The sequence below is a fragment of the Tympanuchus pallidicinctus genome, unplaced genomic scaffold (genome assembly GCF_026119805.1).
Source record: "Tympanuchus pallidicinctus isolate F22 unplaced genomic scaffold, pur_lepc_1.0 scaffold18, whole genome shotgun sequence".
NCBI classification, from domain to species: domain Eukaryota; kingdom Metazoa; phylum Chordata; class Aves; order Galliformes; family Phasianidae; genus Tympanuchus; species Tympanuchus pallidicinctus.
In genome coordinates, this window is record NW_026294699.1 from 2493462 (window position 1) to 2511383 (window position 17922).

A 17922-nucleotide genomic window follows, 5' to 3' on the forward strand; every position below is an offset into this window, starting at 1 on the left:
CTCTGGGAACGCGTTCAAATTGATTTTAAAAGTGGCTTAAATAATCCATTTGTCCTAAATGTACCCTTTCCTTCACCAAGGGCTTGCATCTGCAAAGGGCAGTTGGCCTAAGACAGAAGGCTGCAACTGGGAAACCAGTGTAAGGATCCTCAAAGACAGCCTCAGTGCAGCATCTCTCAGGGTTTCAGCTGTGTCCTTGGGAGCTGTTCTCAGGCTTAAGCCGTGCTTGAGTGTCCTCAGAGCAACTGTGTGAGGCTGGGCTGTGATTAAATCCATAGGAAATTAGCCCTTTAATTACCCTTCTGTAGCAGACTGAGCTTTAGGCACTCAAATGGCCCCAAAGTTGGGTTGCTATTGCTTCCTTTTGTTCTTCAACCTTTCTCCGTGTTCTGTGGGGACTCAAATCCAAAAATGCATAGAAGTTGGCTGATAGGTAATGCTGTTCTCATTTTTTCTGTTGGAGAAAAACATTCCTCCATGTACTGAGAATAGTTGTATTTTCTGTAAGTAATCATTCACTGTTTTTAGCCTGATTTTTCAATAGGAATGAGGTTGCCCCTTTGTCTACCCCTCACTAAAGAGCTTTTAGGATGCCTGTCCTGTTTCAGTGAACAGTGATTAAGATCCCGTGTATTCAATTCCTGCATGCTTTGGGGGGGGGGAGGGGGGAAAAAGGGGTTGTTGGGGGGAATGTTTATGAGAGATTCTCCATTTCCTGCTGAGGAAGAAGAGGTGTGGGCAGGAGGCAGATGACAAGCAGTGTGGTAGGAGCTGATGTTAGCATGGGGCAGTGGTGGCACTGGGATGTTTGCACAGGCACACAGGCACCCAGTTGGTGCTCTGCTGCTGGCAGAAGTGCTGAGCTTACTGAGGAGGTCAGTGGGTGATACTTGTGCCATCAGTAAAAGCAAAAGCTGGAGTTTGTCTGCTGTATCGCCTCTTGTCTTTTAGCTCTGCTTTAGCATCGTGATTTGTCTTTGCAGGAGCAGAAATCAGTGCTTGATTAGATGAGTTTGTTCCAGTGTGTGTTCATCAGAGCAGACAAGAGCTCGGCTGTTCTCCCATCCTTTTTTTTCATGCCAGCAAAGTACTTTGCTTTCCCTCCATCTGAAGAGCGTAGTCCAACCCCTCTTTTATTGAGCTGAAGGAAGGAACGCACAGCAGTTAGCTGAAAAGCCAGGAGCTCTCACATCTCTAACACCCAAAGCAGCTTCTCATCAGCTGAGCTCAGAACTGGAAATGCCCTCTCAGGATGTGCCAAAGCTTTACAGGTAAATAGTCCACGACTTCTGTGTAGTAACAGTACGTGTGTGAGTGCTGCGGCGTGCTGGAACGCACACAGCCGTATGGGCTCGAGCTGAGCTGGCAGTTAGGACCCCTCTTTGCACCTTTAGATGTACAGTTAATTGGCATTTGGTACTTCACCTCAAAGCAGGAAGTTGTCAGTGCTGGGCACCTACTGCAGAGCCGTTAGGGCGATCCTCTGGCAGCCAGCAAGGTGCAAAACGTGCTGACTGCATTCCCTTCTCCCAGGGGCTGAAACGTCCTGGTTTTAGCACCTGTGCTGAAAATACTCTTCCATGTTACTTAGGGAATTTGTTCTGATTCTCCCTGGGTGCTGAAGATGCTTTTGACCTGTGAGGCACATTGCCCACGAGGCTGGGCGCAGTGCTGGAGTTCAGAGTGTGGTTTCAGATCGTGTTTTCTATGCTATTTTCCTGTACCATAGGCTGAAATGGAAAGCTGAAGTACTGCATCGTGTGCACAGAGCCAGGGTCTCCTCAGGCAGCACTGCCACCTAGCCTTCAGCACAGCCCCATGGCAGCTTCTTCTACCAGGTATGAGCAGCAGGGCAAGAGCAGCCTGCCCCCTAGCACTGCTGGAAAGGAACCCCCTGAGCAATTGCCCCGTTCAGCTCAGGAGTGTTTGCATGCAGCTGGGTGTGTGTAGGTGTGCTCAGACTGATGGATGTGTTTCAAATTGGTGTTGACCCTTTTTGGCCTGGAGCCCCAGGGTACAGGAGGTGGCTTGAGATTGCCAATTGCTGTTTCCCATTGACATTTTGGGGAACATTTCCCAAACCTTGGGAAATGGGTTTAGGCAGAGCTGGCCCCAAGCCTGTCTGCTCTGAAGTATTGGTGACCGAGGGAGGATTTCAGTGTCATTATTTCCTGTTGGAGAAAGCGAGCCAGCTCCTGAGATGTAACAGTCACACTGGAAGAGGTGTGAGGTCCCCATCCAGGCAGAGGGACACAGGTCAGGTAGTGCACCTCAGTGTCCTATGTGATCACCCACAACCAACAGAGGAAGGCAGTGCAAAGTGTGTTTTCAGCTAGGATCTCATTTATTTCCAAGCATGTACATATGGCACAGCTCACCCCAGCGTTCCCCCAGGCTCAGCTCACAGAGGTGCTCAGAGCAGCTGCTCCCTGCCCTGACTCCACGTGTCCAGGTGCGGCTCTGGGAGGTGAAGGGAGAGGGGCTGCTGGCTGTGGGGGTCGGGAGGGGTTGCAAAGAGTGGCTGCTGCTCCAGTTGTGAACCCAGCACCTTCTTGAGAGCCACCACACCTGCCACACACACAGAGGCATCACCTGGCACCTCTGCTTTCGGCAGCCACTTGCTTAGAAGGTGACCCAACGGCAAGAGCAGGGAGCCCAGTGGTCCTCAGCTTGAGGGACAGAACTTTGTCCTGAGGCACTCCTGCCTCAGGTGGCCCATCTTCATGCAGTGCTGTTCCTCCTGCTCCTTCCTTCCTTCCTTCCTTCCTCCCAAGGCCTTTCTCAGTGACTGTACTCCTGTGCCTTCAGATCCCTGTCTCCTCCAAGAGGATGTGATGTAGGGCAGCAGTACCAAACACTCGAGAACTGTGTTTGCTCAGCCAAAGCCAACGTGTTGTTGTGGGCATGGCAAACCACACAGCTGTACAGGGAGCAGCCCCTGCTCTGCAGGGACAAGGGAACGTCAGCCTTTTCATCTCAGTAGGATTTCAGCAGCATCCTACAGGACTGGGCTGTGTGGCTGCCTGAGGAGGGGCTGCTGTTTCATGCAGTGTTCCGGGCATCCCTAGCAGACCTAGACAGAGAAGGGCTGGCACTGGAGCAGTGTGCTGGGACCAGGCTGGGGTGCTGTAGCATTTGCCTACAGCATCTTCAGGTGGGTTGTGAGCAGAGCTCCTGTGCAGTCAGGATATGCCTGGTGCAGAACAGCCTGTGGGCACAGCACTGCAGCAGGGGAGGGCTGCTGGCCTATGATGGAGTCAAGTCACCCATGTGCCTGTGGGACCTGCCCTATAGGATCTGCCCCCTCATCGCTCCCATTTTCTTTTCATCCATTTATGCAGCCTTGAAGCTCCCCCGTGCCTGAGCGAACAGGCAAACTGTGCATTCCCCAGCTTCTAACCCTCCTGTGCTGCTGATTCAGAGCCCAGGGATGCAGTAGCAGCTGTGAGCTCCTGTGAGGCCATGCTGAGCGCTGCTGGGCTCTCCCTGCCCCAGCTTCCCCTCGATGGGTGGGCAGTGAGCCAAAGGATGTCCTCTGCCCCCCAGCCATCTCCTCGCACAGCTGCATGCTCTCACACCACCACCACGCAGTCAGGTGAGTTGGTCCGGATGGCGTCAGAGATCATCTTGGCTCCCGACTGGCCGATACGGTTCCCCTGCAGGCTGGGAGCAGGGAGGAAGAGCGGTTCAGGATCCCCGGTGGGTGTGAGAGAAGCTCCCCAGCCCTGCACCAGCCTCCCCATCCAGCTGAGTGCTCACCACCACTTACTTGACGTAGGTGAGGCCGTGGTTGCCCCTCAGCGCGGTGGCGATGCAGATGGCCCCATCCATGCCCAGGGAGTTCTCCTGCAGGCTGCGGTGGGCAGTGGGGTCAGGAGGGCTGGAAGGCTCCTGCCTCTCATCCCTAGGAGCGGGACACTTACTTGAGCCAGCGGAGGCTGCGGTTCACCTTCAATGCCTTGGCCATTGCCTTGGCCCCTGCCACGCTGATGCAGTTTCCCCTCAAGCTGCAAAGCAAGACAGGCTATCAGGAGGACCCACATCTTCTACAGGGCAGCCCTGGGCCAGCAGGGGGACGTGATATGGGAAGCGAGCGGTGCTGAGCCCAGCATGGGGATCTCGGACACCCCAGGGAGCAGCATCACAGTCATGGGTGCTCACTGCCCTGCTGAGCACTTACTCCAGGACCTGCAAGCTGTTGTTGACCATCAAGGCCTCCGCTAGGGCTTGGGCACCGGCTGCACTGATGGAAGCTACCTGGAGACTGCAAGAGAACAGAGTCCTTGAGTGTGTGTCCCGAGGCGGCTGCTGTGTGCTAATTAGACGTGCTAATCAGATCAGCTGCAGTGGCAGGGCTCTGCCACAGCCTGTGTGCTCACTGGAGATCTGCCAGCGTGGTGTTGACCTTCAGTGCAGCAGCCAGGGCGGCCATTCCCTCATCCCCAATGGCGTTCTCCTGCAAGCTGAGACAAGCAAATACTGTGTGTGCCCTGAGCAGATGGGGGCAGGGAAATGGGCAGCAAAGCACATCAAGAATGGGGTGTGGTGTGCCAGAGTGCTTGGGGGGCCACACACATCCAGCACCCCCAACCAGGGACCGGGGATGGGGACGGGATGGGGCACATGGAGGAGGCAAAGGTCAAAGCTAGCTCCTGGCTGGTGCCCATAGGAGGATGCTGCCCAGAGGTGCTGGAACCTGCCCACCGTATCCATGCTTACTCAAGGCTGACCAGGCTGCCATTGGACTGCAGTGCTTGTGCCAGGGCCACGGCTGCTTGCGTCTGAATGAAGTTCCACTGCAGGCTGCGAGAGGAACAAGGTGTGAAGTGCGTGGCTGCGGGCTGCGGGATGGCCCAATCCCTCTGTGCTCAGCACCCATTCACCCTGTGAATCCCTGTGGGTGCATCCAGGATGGCACAGTCTGTGGGAGAGCAAATCAGGGACACACCGGGTCCGATTGGAAACTCACTGGAGGGATGTGAGTGCCCGGTTCTCCTTCATGGCCAAAGCGATGGCCTTGCCGCCTTCATCGTGCAGCAGGTTGGCTGCTAAGCTGGAGGCAGAGAAGACATCATCACACACAGGTTGGGACGGCCCTGCACAGCAGGCTGGGTGCCCCCCGGGCCCGGTGGACTTACTCCAGCTTCCTGAGGGTGCAGTTGGTGCGCAGGGCATGGGCGATGGCGGGGCCGCCCTCCTTGCTGATGGAATTCTCCCGCAAACTGGGGAAACACCAGGGCTGGGGAGGAGCATGGGGGGACCGTCTGCTCCCCACCACCCCTTGGCCCCACTCCAGGGCTGCAGCCATGCATTGCAACAGCATCTCCAGCACCATCTGCATTTCTGTTCCCTGCACTGCTGTCCACAGTGAAACAGAAACCGCAGCTTTCCTCATCCCTTCCTAGAAGACAAGCCTGAGAGCTGGCTTTGTGGTGCGGGGCTGTGCACAAAAACCCTGTCCTAGAGCTCTAACTACTACTAGATGCCAAATCTATTAGGAGAGCCTAAGATGTGAGGACGATGGCTGACGTTGGAGGTACCTCAGGGTCCTTCTGCCCCAGCTCTGCCCCAGGAGGACACCCAGAGCAGAGCGCAGCCCCACGGGCAGGCAGTTTTGTGAGAGCTCTGAGGAGGAGACCCTGCAGCACCTGGGCAGCCTGTGCCAGGGCTCCAGCACAGCACAGCAGTGCTGCCTGGTGTTCCCCTGTGCATTTGGGGTGGCTGTCAGCTGGCTGAAGCTGCCACATGTGCCCCGCTCCCTGGAGCTGCTAGTTTTCCCTGCACATCCAGCACATGTGAACACTGTAGGATTATCAGGCTTTTTTCCCAGCCTCCCCCACTGCGATTCATTGCGACATGGCTGCACTGATACAGTCTCATGGGGAGAAAGTCAAGAGCACAAAGAGCTCTCAGCCATCAGAGGGACCAAAGCTGCTTTCAGCATCTGAAAGCACTTGTGGAAGCAGCCAGGCGCAGCCCTGCATGCCGAGGAGCTCTGGCATCCCCACGTCCTGGTTGCCGTGAGAGCTGTGCACTGCAGGAGCCGCTATCCGACAGGGTGGCCAGTGGGGCCATCACTTACTTGAGGTCGATGAGTCCCTTGTTGGAGCAGAGAGCTGCTGTCAGCGCACCGACCCCAGTGTTACTGATGGAATTACTCTGCAGACTGACACAGACAGAGGGAGGCGTTAGGATGGGACAGCAGAGCCATCGCTGTGGGGCTGTGTTTGGGGTGAGAGGCCGTGTTTCACCGGGGAGCTGGCAGCTCCCACAGCGGGGAGCCAAGGCTAAAGGAACAAACGTGGAAGGGGCAGTGGGGCAGCAGGGCTACCAGGCAGGGAGCGCTCACTCGAGGCTTTGCAGACTGTGATTGACCTTCAGGGCTTCAGCCAAGGCAACCGAGCCGCTGTCTCCTACAGAGTTGCTGGAGAGCCTAAGACATGAGGACAAGAGAGCATTACCGACAGCTGTATTGCAAGCAGAGCTCCTGCCAGCAGCGTGGGGTCTGCAGCCCTGCCCTGCCCAGGACCCAAGCAGCTTTGTGGGCCTCTCCTTGCTGGGCTCGGCCTCCCTGTTCACTGCCTGGCACCCTGCTCCCTCCCAGATACGTGAAGCATCTCTGCACCAGGCCCATCCAACAGGCGCTCCGCTGCCATTCCCACCTCCACCTACAGCGGCTGCCCCAAAGCACAGCCCAGAGCCCTGCCAAGGGTTGTGCCCGTGGATCCCAGCTGAGCACAGCGCTGGAATCGCCATCCCTTGGCCCTGTGCTGCCCCGCAGCTCTTACATCAGCTCCTTGAGGCTGCAGTTCTGCGCCAGTGCCTCTGCTAACTTCTTTGCACCGTGGGCACCGATGGAGTTTTTCTGAAGGCTGCAAGGGAGAGGAGCCAGGAGCATCAGCCAGCCCCAGACACAGCTCCATCAGTGGCACGTTGTCCCCTCCCTCCCCTGTGCACTGCTCTCAGCTCTGGCAGTGCTCTTCCCCCCTACGTGCACCCTGAGGACATTTCATGTTGGGAAATAGGTGCCTGAAGGACTGGTCCACGAGGCTGTGACAGTTTCTTTGCTATCAAGGGTGGCATGGGGACAGTAAACTGGGGAAAAGCACAGGGAGACGTGGCCAAGCCTGAACCAGCACAGGGTCTGCTGGTGGCTGGGGGAGCAGGGGGTCACTCACTGCAGGGTTATCAGCCTGCGGTTGGTCAGCAGAGCATCAGCCAGGGCTGTGGCACCCTCCTCCTTGATCAGGTTGTGCTGCAGGCTGCAAGGAGAGAGCAAGCTGTGAGTGCTGGGCAGGAGGCATCTCTGTAACCACAGCACCCACCTGGACACACACATATGCCCAGGACTGGAGCGGTGCTGGGTGAGCAGGATCCCACTGCTGCTGCACTGAGGGGTTCCCAGTTTCACTGTGCACAACAGGGTCTGCTTTCCTGTTGTGCTGCCCTGCATCCCAGTGGTGATTTAAGACCCCTCTGATTGAGGGCTTGAGGTTGTGCCCGGATCCCACAACTCACAACACCAAGATGAGGGCTGTGGACAGCCTGTCCCATGCCTCTTCTCCTGCTGGTGCTGCAGACTTACTTCAAAGAGAGCAGGACTTGGTTTTTTTTCAGTGCATCAGCCAATGCTTTCGCTCCCGATGGGCCGATGGAGTTACTTCGCAGGCTGAAGCAAGGCAGGGGAGAGAGGAGCAGAAAGGATGAGGTTAGGATGGGGGTAGAGAAGCAAGAGCAGCAGCTGTCTGCCTGCACTGGGATGTCCCAGCAGTTTGCTCCTTCAACCACAGGGCTGACTTCCCCTCACCCCCAGGCTGGTAGTGCCCAGCTGTCAATCTGATATTATTAACAAGCCCACATGAAGGGACTGTGAGCAGCCAGTGGGTTCTGCTGCCCTGGGACACAGCTGGGTGTCGTTCCCAGCTTGGCCAGGTGGGATGTGGCTCTACAGGAGCTATGTGGTTCAGAAGGGGTAGCACTTACTCCAGCGCTGTCAAGCTCCTGTTCACCATCAGCGACCTGGCCAGTGCTTTGGCACCTTTATTGCAGATCTGATTTTCTGCCAGGCTGTCCAGAAAAAGAAAGCAAGAGTCTGTCATGGGGGAAAGAGGCTCTCACAACCCCTGTGTGTCTGCAAGGAGGGCAGCATCAGGTTGGTTTGTGGAACAGCCACACTTGCAATCACTTGCAGGTGTGCTCTGCTGGAGTGGAATTGCAGGGACAAGTTGGAGGGTTTCTGAACTTCACATTAATTAATGAAGTGAACAAGGGAGCTGCCCAGATCACAGCACTGGAGGCTCTATGCACAGCCACGAACACAGGAGGGGAGATGGGAAATTGGAGACACATCTGCTGGGGGCAACACATCTCCAGGCATCAGCTGGTCTAACCTGAGCCCGGGGTGCCCAGCAGACAGTCACAGGCCCAGGAAGTGGTGTATCAGAATAAGCAATCTGCACTTACTACCCAAGTTACAGGTTTAAGAACAGCAAGGAGGCAGGAGGCTGGCTGAAAATAGCTGGAGTGGGTGGCACGGTCAGGGCTTGGGATGAATCAGCCTGCACAAGGGGTGGGTGCAGGGCTGCTGATGGCAGCTGTGCTGGGGAACCAGCAGACAGCAGGGGTGAAGTGAAGGAGGCTGAGGGGCAGGGCTGTCCTTTTCACCCAGCAGCTGGTGGGAGCCGACTGGGTGGCCCCTTGCCCTGGTTCTGCTCTGCAATTACTCGTTCCACCTGGGCCAGGTCCTACCTGAGCCTCTGGATCTGGCAGTCCTTCACGCTCAGCACGCTGCCTAGCAGCTCCATCACGTTGTCCTTAAACTGGTTATTGTCCAGCCTGGAGGAAATGGAAGGAAAGAGAAAAAGCAAAGAAAACAAAAAGTGAGGAAAGAACTATTTGTGACCGCGTGGGGACACAGCTGTCCTGTGACATCTGCCCTTAGGTGGAAAAACTGAGGTGCAGAAGCAGAGTTGACTTCCCCAGGACTGCGGAGCTGTAACAGTGCCATCCCCAGGACATCTTTCTGCTGCTGAGCAGCATTGGTGGGCCCGCATCTCCCACAGGCGCCGGGGAGTTTGAGCAACACGTGGAGCAGCCCAGTGTCCCTGCTCGCTTCTCTGTTCCACTGCGACCCACCTGAGGCTGTGGCAGAAGAGGAGCTGGGGGAGCAGGCTCTTGCAGATGTTGTAAGTGAGGCAGTTGGAGAGGTTGGTCTCCTCCACGCAGACGTCAGAGACCTGCAGGAGGTACGCCAGGGCAGAGCAGTTCACTGGCGTGAGCATCCCAGCCAGGCTCTCGTTCTTCATCGCTTCCTCCACAGCCTTAGCAATCTCCGCGTGCTGAATCTCGTGCAGGCAGTGCACGGTGTTCACCGTCTGCGAGGAGATAACGTAGTTTGTGTTGAGGCAGCCCTGCAGGAAGCTGATGGCTTGGTTCCTGTAGCTGTTATGCTCATCCTTCACCAGGAGCCAGCCGGACAGCAGCTGGTTCACCTGCGGAGAGAGCAGCCCGGAGAGGAACCGCACGAAGATATCGAGCTGCCCGTCCTCAGCCTGCAGCGACCTCTGAACGGCGCTCTTGAAGTGGTTGAGGAAGCCCAGCTTGGGCCAGGACATCCCGCTCTCCGTGAAGAGGTCGAATATCGCCCGCTTGGCAGCGGTGTAATAATAAATAGCTGCTAAAAACTCCTGTATGGTTAAGTGGGAGAAATAATAGGCCGTGGAGGATTGCATGTCCTCCTTGAGTAAGAGTCTGCTGCACAAACTGCTGTGCAGCAAGGAGAGGTCTATGCCGTACGTCTTCATGTCCTGCTCGTAGAACACGTGCTTCCGTTTGAGCAGCCCATAGAAGGCCAGCCTGCCCAAGCTGCCCATCACTTTCTTGCTGTTGTTCACAGCTTGCTCGATCCTGAGGGTTTCTCTCTGCCTTTCTGGCCAGTCGCTGCTCAAAGCCATTTTAAAATAATAGGAATAGATTTCTGACAAGGTCTTAGGAGCAACTGGCATTTCTTGGGGTTGACCGGTGCTGTTTTTTAGGTAATAACCAATTGAAGAGCCGTAAATCCTGCAAAATCCAGGAACTGTGCACATGATGTGCAAAGATCTGTTAGCCTTGATGTGATGCAGAACCTGGCTGGATAAGTCTCTGTTGTCAAGGAACATCTGGTCCAAGAAGTCTTTCATCTCTGCAGCCCTGAAGCCCCGTATTTCCGTCATGCGGTCTATGAGCCCGCCGGGGATCTGGCTGGCCGCCGCGGGCCGAGAGGTGACCCAGACAGAAGCCTCCTGTAGCAGGTTGCCTCGTATGATATTGGTGATCAGGTTGTCCACTTGAATCTCCTTTTTGGGATCGGTGCAGGCAACCGTGTTGGAAAAATCCAGAGGGGTCTTAAACTCATCCAAGCCGTCGAGGATGAGCAGCGTCCTGGCAGCTCCCGTGGAGATGCAGTTGGGTTCGGTGATGTGGGGGAACGAGGAGCGGATGAGCCTCTCGGCAGAGAGCTTCTCGTAGGTGTTGAGCTCCCGGAAGGTGAGTGGCAGCACAAACATGATGTCCCTGTTGATCAAGCCCTTTGTCCAGCGACCAACAAACAGCTTCACCAGCGTGCTTTTGCCGATCCCAGCCACCCCCGTGGTCACAGAGATCCGCGGGGGGATGCTGACCTTGGACAGGGGCAAGAAGAGCTTCTCTAAAGGGATGCTCTTGGATACGTTTTGTAGGCCTTTGGTCATTTCCATCTGCAGGATGTCATGCTCCTTCTGCTGGATGTCAGTCAAGCCCTCCACTAGCAGCAGGTTTGTGAGGCGCTGGAGGGAACCTATTTCCAAGCTGTTCTCATAGAAGCTTTGGAGGCTCTCCAGATGTTTCTGCACCATTGGTTCTGCACAGAGAGAAATGAAACAGGAGTTAAGGAGGAGAGGAACCACAGATGAGAGATGCAGACACTCCCATGAGGAGGGGAAACCTCATAGACCCTTACCTGGGCAGGAAGGTGCTGGGGATCTGACCAGCCTCACCTTCAGCCTCTGCTCACCCCTATAGGTCCAGAAACCCGTTTAAACTCAGGCCTGAACCTCTAACACCTGCCTGAGCTACATTTAGGAGTGCCTATCTACAGGTCCATCACAGCTGTGCCTGCTGGTCTGGATCCTGACCCATGGACTGTTTTTCCAGCTTGTCCTCAGACCCACCTCATCACTGTGCACTCACCTGGTGGTCACTGGCCTCTTCATGACTCTGGCTGTCCTTGCTAGCCTTGATCCTGACCTGTGGCTCAACCTCAGCCCTGCCTCATCACCACCCGAACCCCAGCAAGTTATTTATGCTGACAAAAAGTGTGATGTGAAACGGGACTCTGGGGGAGCAGAAGCTGGTGTTTGGGGCTGCCAGCTCCGATTAGGGAGCAGAGATGTCTCAGAGCTAGGGTGTGAGCCCGGAGGCAGCAGATCTGCTGAGATGTTCTGCTTGCTTTCCCCCCTTCTCAAGCTGCTCAGAGAAGCGTGCCAGAGCGGGCGGGAGGAATAGTCCCTGAGGCCTGGCATGGCTCCTGTCATCTCCGTGTGCATCTCAAGATGCTCCAGCAAATGCCAGGGCAGGCACGTTGACACCCCACATCCCACCTGTCGTGGGCTGCCTACCATAGACAGTGATGTGGAGGTAAAGCTGGGAATTGGTGGTCTCGATGAAGCTCTGCAGGGACTGGGAGGCATGGCTGCCCTTGCCAGCCAGGATGTCCACCACGGCCCTCACCTGCTCGGGCAGGGAGCTCGCCTCCTGCGCCCGGCCAGCCTCCTCCACTGTGAGGAGGTCCAGCCTCTGCAGGTAGCCGATGATCTCCTCCAGGAACTGTGGTGAGATGGACCTCATCAGCTGCCTCCGGTAGCGACTGATCCAAGCCTCTGCAGGAGAGGAGAGCAGGAGAGCAGCGGCTCGTGCAATCCCTGGGCACGCTGCTCAGCAGCTTTCCATGTCTGTGCTGCTGCCCTGGGCACCGCTCACCTTCCATCAGAGGCGTCCCGTGGCATCGGCGGTGCTGGGGCGACGAGCACAGTGTTCACAGCAGTGCAGACTTCAGCCTGCACCCACCACCGTCCCATGGACCGTGCGGCAGGCAGCACGTCAGCCCAGGCTCCTGCTGCCACACTCAGCCTTTATCCATCCTGCTGCAGGAACAAGAGGAGAAACACGGTGGGGAGCCGCCTCGAGCTGGCACTGCCCTCCCCACCACCAGCATGCCTGTGCTTGGCTTTGCCCTACGTCGTCCTCCGATGCTAAAATCCACCAGCATTCGTCTTGGCTTCTGGCTCGGGTCAAGCAGGAGATCAGATTGCTGTGTGCTCAGCCAGGGCAGAGCCCATCATGCTGCAGCATCCCTGCCTGCCTGCCCACACCTCGCATCCCACAGGCTTGGTGCCTTCCCCAGCACCACTTTGCAGGTGCCTTTCTCAGGCATGCTGTGGCTGTGCTAACTGCTCATACAGTGACAGCTCCCTGCCATCTGCAGAGCACATGGCAAGTGTCTGGGTGCCAGCATCATCACCTGCAGGCCAGCAGGACTGCAAACTGAGAATTTCCTTTGTGTTGTGAAGGAAGTTGTGGGGCAGCAGCAGCAGAATGACAGAGGGCCCGTTTCAGTTTCAAAGCTACCTACGTCCAGGGCCAGCATCGCAGCGAGCAGCTCGGTGGCAAACACCACATCCTGTTGCAGAGCTCTGCAGACACTCAATGTCAGCAGCACTGGTGAATCACTACACAGAGCAGCACTTACCTGCTCCCTCTCCCTTCTCTGCCGCAGATGAGTGCCAAACCACTCACCTCTTGCTGGTTTGTAAGTGCATGGCAGCCCTGTGCACCAGGGCTGTGCAGATCCGTGCCATTTCACCCCAAAGTGTGCCAGGCTCTGCCAGGATGATTGCAGATGGAGCTGTGTTTGCCCAAACCCACTCCTGAGCAAACTTCAGTGATGCTGCCTTGCCAGCAGGCACAGCAAGCTCTCATTTTCTTTGCTCTAACAAACCTGACCTCTTCCAGAGGAAAAGCATAAATGTCGCTCAGAGCAAGAGAACCTGGTGGAGTTTCTCATCCACAGTACAAAGTGAGGATGCTCGGGGCACCCTCTTTGCAGTCTCTCCCGTTCATCCTCTTGCTAGGAGATCCATGTATGATTTATATGCTCCTCCTGAGCTGCCCAGCTCTGACCCCTGGCTGCAGAGCTCCCCGCTGGTCCCCCTTCTTCAGCTGCCTCTCTTTTCATCCCCCTGGCAGCCCTGTGATCAATTAAGATATTGGCATAAATTAAACAAGCTCAGTGAGAATTTGTTGTGAAATTATCACTCTTTAATGTCTTCTGGTCTCTAACCGGCCTGGAAGCTTCCATTAAATCTTTGCACACAGCAGTCCCTGGGTTTCTCATCTTCACTCTGCACCCAGCAACGTGGCCAAAATGAAAGGGTTTCTGCTGCCTGCAGGCATGTTTCCTTGTCATCCTCCAAAACATGGCTGGCTGGCTGAGAAAAGCCCTTTGATGGGGGAGAACTTGCTCTAAGGCCAGAGGTTATTTAATCATGCCTCCTGGTGCTACATCAAAATGGAATCCTGCTGCTACAAACCAGCAGCCGCGGCTCAGCTCAGCTGAAGGCGTCCCACAAAAAGAAGAAAGCAGCAGAAGAAATGATGCAGAGGCAGCATCTTTTTTTTCTTTTTCTACTTTCTGTATAAAAGTTTGCCGTGACTGCAGCTCCAGGGCTGGTTCACTCCTGGGGCCCAGGTAGGTGACAGCGATACGTATCTACATGGGCCAGGAAGCTGCAAACAGCTGCAGCAGTGGGGACCCAGCCATGCCGTGGGGCTGTGCTGCCTCCAGAGGGATCCTGCATTGCTGGGAGGTGTCCCAGGAGGGGAACCACCAGACATGGGGCTCTGGGGACACAGGGACCATTGGGGTGAGCGGGGAGGCAATGTGTGGGGATGCTTCTGCTGGCAATCTGGGGGCACAGCAGTGTGTGTGGAGTGGTTTGCTTGTCTTGCCACGGAAAATTCATTCATCTGAGGATGTCTGGTCAATACCTGTCTGTTCTCTTAGCAGAGCTCAGGCAGTACCTCCTACATCACACCTGGGAGCAGAGGGACACAGCAAAGCAGCCCTACTGCTGCCACACCTCAGTGCCCTGCATTCTGCGCCTGGCACCAGAACGTGTGAGCAAGACGTGCCTGCTTCTGCTCATCTTTGGCTCTGTGGAGGTACACTCCTCTTCCTGAAAGGCCAGTGTGGAACTAAAAAAACTCTCTGAAGGGTTCGTGATGAGGGACGGGGCTGGGATGGTGACAGCAGGAGGGCGGCTGGAGGTAGCAGCCTCTGCTGCTCCTGGCCTCCAGGATCTTCCTCCTGTGATGGGGATGCAGCACCCATCCTGCCCCAGGACGAGGGTGCCACTTGCTGCTCTGTGCTGGTAGAGGCAGGATGCTGCGTGCCTCATCGAAGCCATAAAACCCTGCAGCTCCAGGCTGCACTGCTCAGCCCCAAACCCTCCTGCAACAGCCATGCTGTCAGTGTGCGGTCGTGCTCTCAGCGCACCCACCAGGGGTTGGGGCTCCTGCGCACACAGCAGGCCTGGTAGAGCCTTGTGTGTGTGGTTTGAGTGAGCGAGGTGCAGAGCTGTGCTGCCTGGGGAGCTGCTCCGTGCTGCTGGGAGGGACTGGTGCAGCACAGAGCCTTTGTAGGCACCAGGCTGCCCGCACGTGGGAAACAATGGAAAATGGCTGAGCTGCAGTATTTAGGTACGTTACAAAGCTTCTCTTGCAGGGGAGTTGGAGGAGATGACCTTTAAAGGTCCCTTCCAGCTCAAACAATTCTGTGATTCTACAGTTCTATGCCCTCCCATCTTATCACTGCCGCGCTGGGCCTTGCTGGGTACTGCAAGTGAGCTGCAGGCAGGATGAGTGCCCTGGGCCCTGCATCGAGCCCTGCTGCTCTCATGCTCACCCTCACCCAGGCACAGCAGCAGAGCAGGCAGCCCATCTCCCACCATTTCCTGGTGCATGTCTCAGTGGCATCCTGCTCCTGTGGTCTCGAGGGAGGGTCACATACCCTGTGATCCCAGGGACTCACAGCAGTAGGAAAAACCAGTGATGAGCTCAAAAGCTAGAAGCAGGAAAGTGCTCCTGCTAAGGTAACACGGGAGGTGCAAGGAACTCTTGCTGTGAGAGTGGAGGTCTCCTCACCAATACATCACTGAGCAGCGCTGGATGCTCTGTTTTTCCTGCTGTTTAGTTACCGAGGATGGAGGGCAGCTTCCTCAAGAAGGCTGGTGCCTGCAGCCGCTCTCCTGCTGATGGTTTCAGCAAATCCTCAGGCTCGAGGTGGGCTGCCACCTTTCGGCAGAATGGAAAAGAATTCCACTGAAGCAACGAAGCATCTTCGGCATCATACCCAGTGACAAAACCTGCAGACCTGCAGGTGATTCACCCACCTAAATTTACACGTGGCTTTAAGGTGCTGCCTTATTTTAATTTTACTGTTTGGATTTCATGTTATCCAAAACTATTATACCTATAGAATGAGTTTCCTGCCAGCCCTGCACCATGGGAGGACTTTCTCAACAACCAGAGTGATGTCCTGCAGGGACCTGACCATGGCCCAGGACACTCTTCAGCACATACGCATGCACAGCTCATGGAAAAGCAGATCCTCTCCCTGTGAGCAGTCCCTGCTCCTCTTGTCTAGGGGATCTGCTCTCAGGACATCAGCACAAGCACCAAGCACCAGTAGCAAGGTCAGCGAGGCCAGGGTCAGGCTGAGCCCTGACAGGGAGGCAGAGCTCCGGGTGCTGTGCCCTGGGGGCAGCAGCCACAGGCTTTGGTCACAAAGTGCCTGCCCAAAGATGCAGACCCCAAACCTTTAGGGTTTGCAAGCAAGCAAGCTCTCCAGAAAGAAACTTCTCTGCAACGTCAGACATTCTCTGTGCTGTGATCTCCCCAGCCCACCCCAAATGATGCGACTGCCCTCAGGTAAGCCTTCCACTCCATGGTCAAACCACAGGTGCTGCAACAGTGATGACAGCAGCCAGCCCCTGCCCTGGCTGTCCCACACCTCCAGGGCTCGTGCTCTGAAGTGCTCACATAAGAGCAGGATTAAGTCTCACACAGCAGCCGGGTGGTACCCGACCCACAGCACAGCACGCCAGGCACAGCCACACCGCTGAGCCAGTCACCTCGACCTGCCCTGGTGCCTGAGGTTCACACACTGGGTTTGGGCATCCCCATGGGCAAAAAGAGCCTGAGCAGGCACTGGGTGCTGAGCCTTCGGCTTCGCTGTCTGCGCCTGAGCTCTGCAGGGACCCCTGAGGAGGGACACATGGGTGCAGCTCAGCTTTCAAGTTCTGATCGGGCTTCAAGCCAGCTGCAGGAGCCTTTCTTGCTCTTTGATGCCCCAGGCTCAAAAGCAGCATGATGAAATTACGGATCCTTATCTCATCCTGTTTATGCTATGTAAATAGCATGTTCTATTTACGCTACATTTCTTTGACTGTTTTTGAAGAGGAATGAATTCATCTAAACATCTCTAACATGGGGGCAGAGCCACGCTGCACAAGATGCACTGATTCCATGTACACCCAGCAAACGAGGGAACGGGATTGGTGACGTGGAACAGGTCCCCATCGGTGCCTCAGTGCGTAGGAATGCTCTCTAACCTCCCCATCGCTGGCTGGGAGAAGAGAGCTGGCACATCCCGAACAGCAAAACCGGCACCACAGCAAATGGCTGCCGCAGAGAGGGCTGCAGCATCTTGACCCCACACCGGGCAGCCTCTGTCCCCACAGACAGAGGTGAATGCCTCTGTCCCCACGTACCCCAGGCCTTACCTTGGCGCTGTGACACCTTCTCCAGGTCCCCGTGCAGGGAGGTCATCCTACTGCGGGTGGGAGCATCCCCGAGGCCCCTCCATGGCCCCAGAGCTTCGCACTCTCCTTGCCCAGATGTTGGAGCACGAGGTGCAGGATGGAAGCTGTGCTCCTGCCCCTCTGGGAGCAGCGCCTGGGGAGGTGGGCACCCCGCACGGCACCCCGCCAGCCCCGCTGCTCTCGTCGTTCTCAGCTCTCTCCTCTCCCCTTCCTGCCGTGGGTCTTGCTCTATCTTCCTTCCTGTGACTGCTGTGCATGCAAATCAACTGCAGGCCTAGAAAGAAACCCACAGCCACAGCTGCCACAGCTCGGCCGAGCCGTGTCCAAATGAAAACAAACCCCCCAAATGCAACACCACAGGTCGGCCGGTGATGGCAGAGCCCAGGAGCTGCTGCTGCTCAAAGGCCCTTGCAGCCCTGGGGCATCCCAGTGCCGTGTGCCCTCATGGCCATGTGGACCAATGGTTGTCCAGTGGTTGACCGTGAGCCGGCAGGTTGCCCGTGGAAGGTTGGTGGCCAGGAAGGCCAATGGAACCCTGGAGGATATTGCAGAGAGGCCAGCAGGTGAGGGAGGTGCTCTCTGCTCTCCCTGGGGAGTTACACTGCACCTTGGGCTGGGCTTCCCAGTTCCAGGCAGACAGGGAACTGGTGGAGAGAGCCCAATGAAGGGTGCAGAGATGGGGGGCCTGGAGCACATCCTGATGGGGACAGGCTGGGAGCCCTGGGGCTGTTCAGCTGGGGAAGAGAAGGCTGAGGGGGGATCTGATCAGTGCTGATCAATACCTAAAGGCAGGTCAGGAGGATGGGGCTGGGCTCATTCCAGCGCTGCCCAGTGTCTGGGCAAGGGGCACAAACTGCAGCGCAGGAAATTCCATATGGACAGGAGGAAGGACTTCTTTGAGGGTCCCAGGGCCTGGCACCAGCTGCCCAGAGAGGTTGTGGAGTTTTCTTCTCTGGAAGGGAATATTCAAAATGTTGTATTGAAATGAGATATTCAAAACCCAACCTGGGCATTTTCCTGTGCA

General features: G+C 56.3%; 1 protein-coding gene across 4 annotated transcripts; it reads right to left on the reverse strand.

Moving 5' to 3' along the window:
* Window positions 1–2325: 2325 nt before the first annotated feature.
* Window positions 2326–17120, reverse strand: NLRC3 (NLR family CARD domain containing 3). 4 transcript variants are annotated; one of them, XM_052679689.1, is made up of 19 exons: window positions 16860–17120; window positions 11998–12158; window positions 11637–11897; window positions 9136–10879; window positions 8749–8835; window positions 7984–8067; window positions 7586–7669; window positions 7179–7262; window positions 6789–6872; window positions 6350–6433; window positions 6083–6166; window positions 5139–5222; window positions 4970–5053; window positions 4720–4803; window positions 4380–4463; window positions 4181–4264; window positions 3924–4007; window positions 3770–3853; window positions 2326–3663 (listed from the first exon to the last, which is right to left on the reverse strand). In XM_052679689.1, exons 2-19 carry the CDS (start codon window positions 12002–12004, stop codon window positions 3573–3575), a joined length of 3282 nt encoding a protein of 1093 aa, XP_052535649.1. In that variant the 5' UTR covers window positions 12005–12158; window positions 16860–17120; the 3' UTR covers window positions 2326–3572. The 4 variants fall into 4 exon arrangements, with proteins under 4 accessions (XP_052535649.1, XP_052535648.1, XP_052535652.1 ...); XM_052679688.1 differs by having other exon boundaries at window positions 11998–12161; XM_052679692.1 differs by lacking the exon at window positions 11637–11897 and having other exon boundaries at window positions 11998–12161.
* Between the last annotated feature and the right edge of the window lie 802 nt (window positions 17121–17922).

What these genes read in the sequence shown, in the direction of transcription:
- NLRC3 (XM_052679689.1), bottom strand. An exon ending in CCTCCACATCACTGTCTATG is followed by an intron (nt 10,880 to 11,636) that starts GTAGGCAGCCCA and finishes CTCTCTGTGCAG; the next exon opens with AACCAATGGTGCAGAAACAT. An exon ending in ACCACGCTGGCAGATCTCCA is followed by an intron (nt 4,265 to 4,379) that starts GTGAGCACACAG and finishes GTTCTCTTGCAG; the next exon opens with TCTCCAGGTAGCTTCCATCA.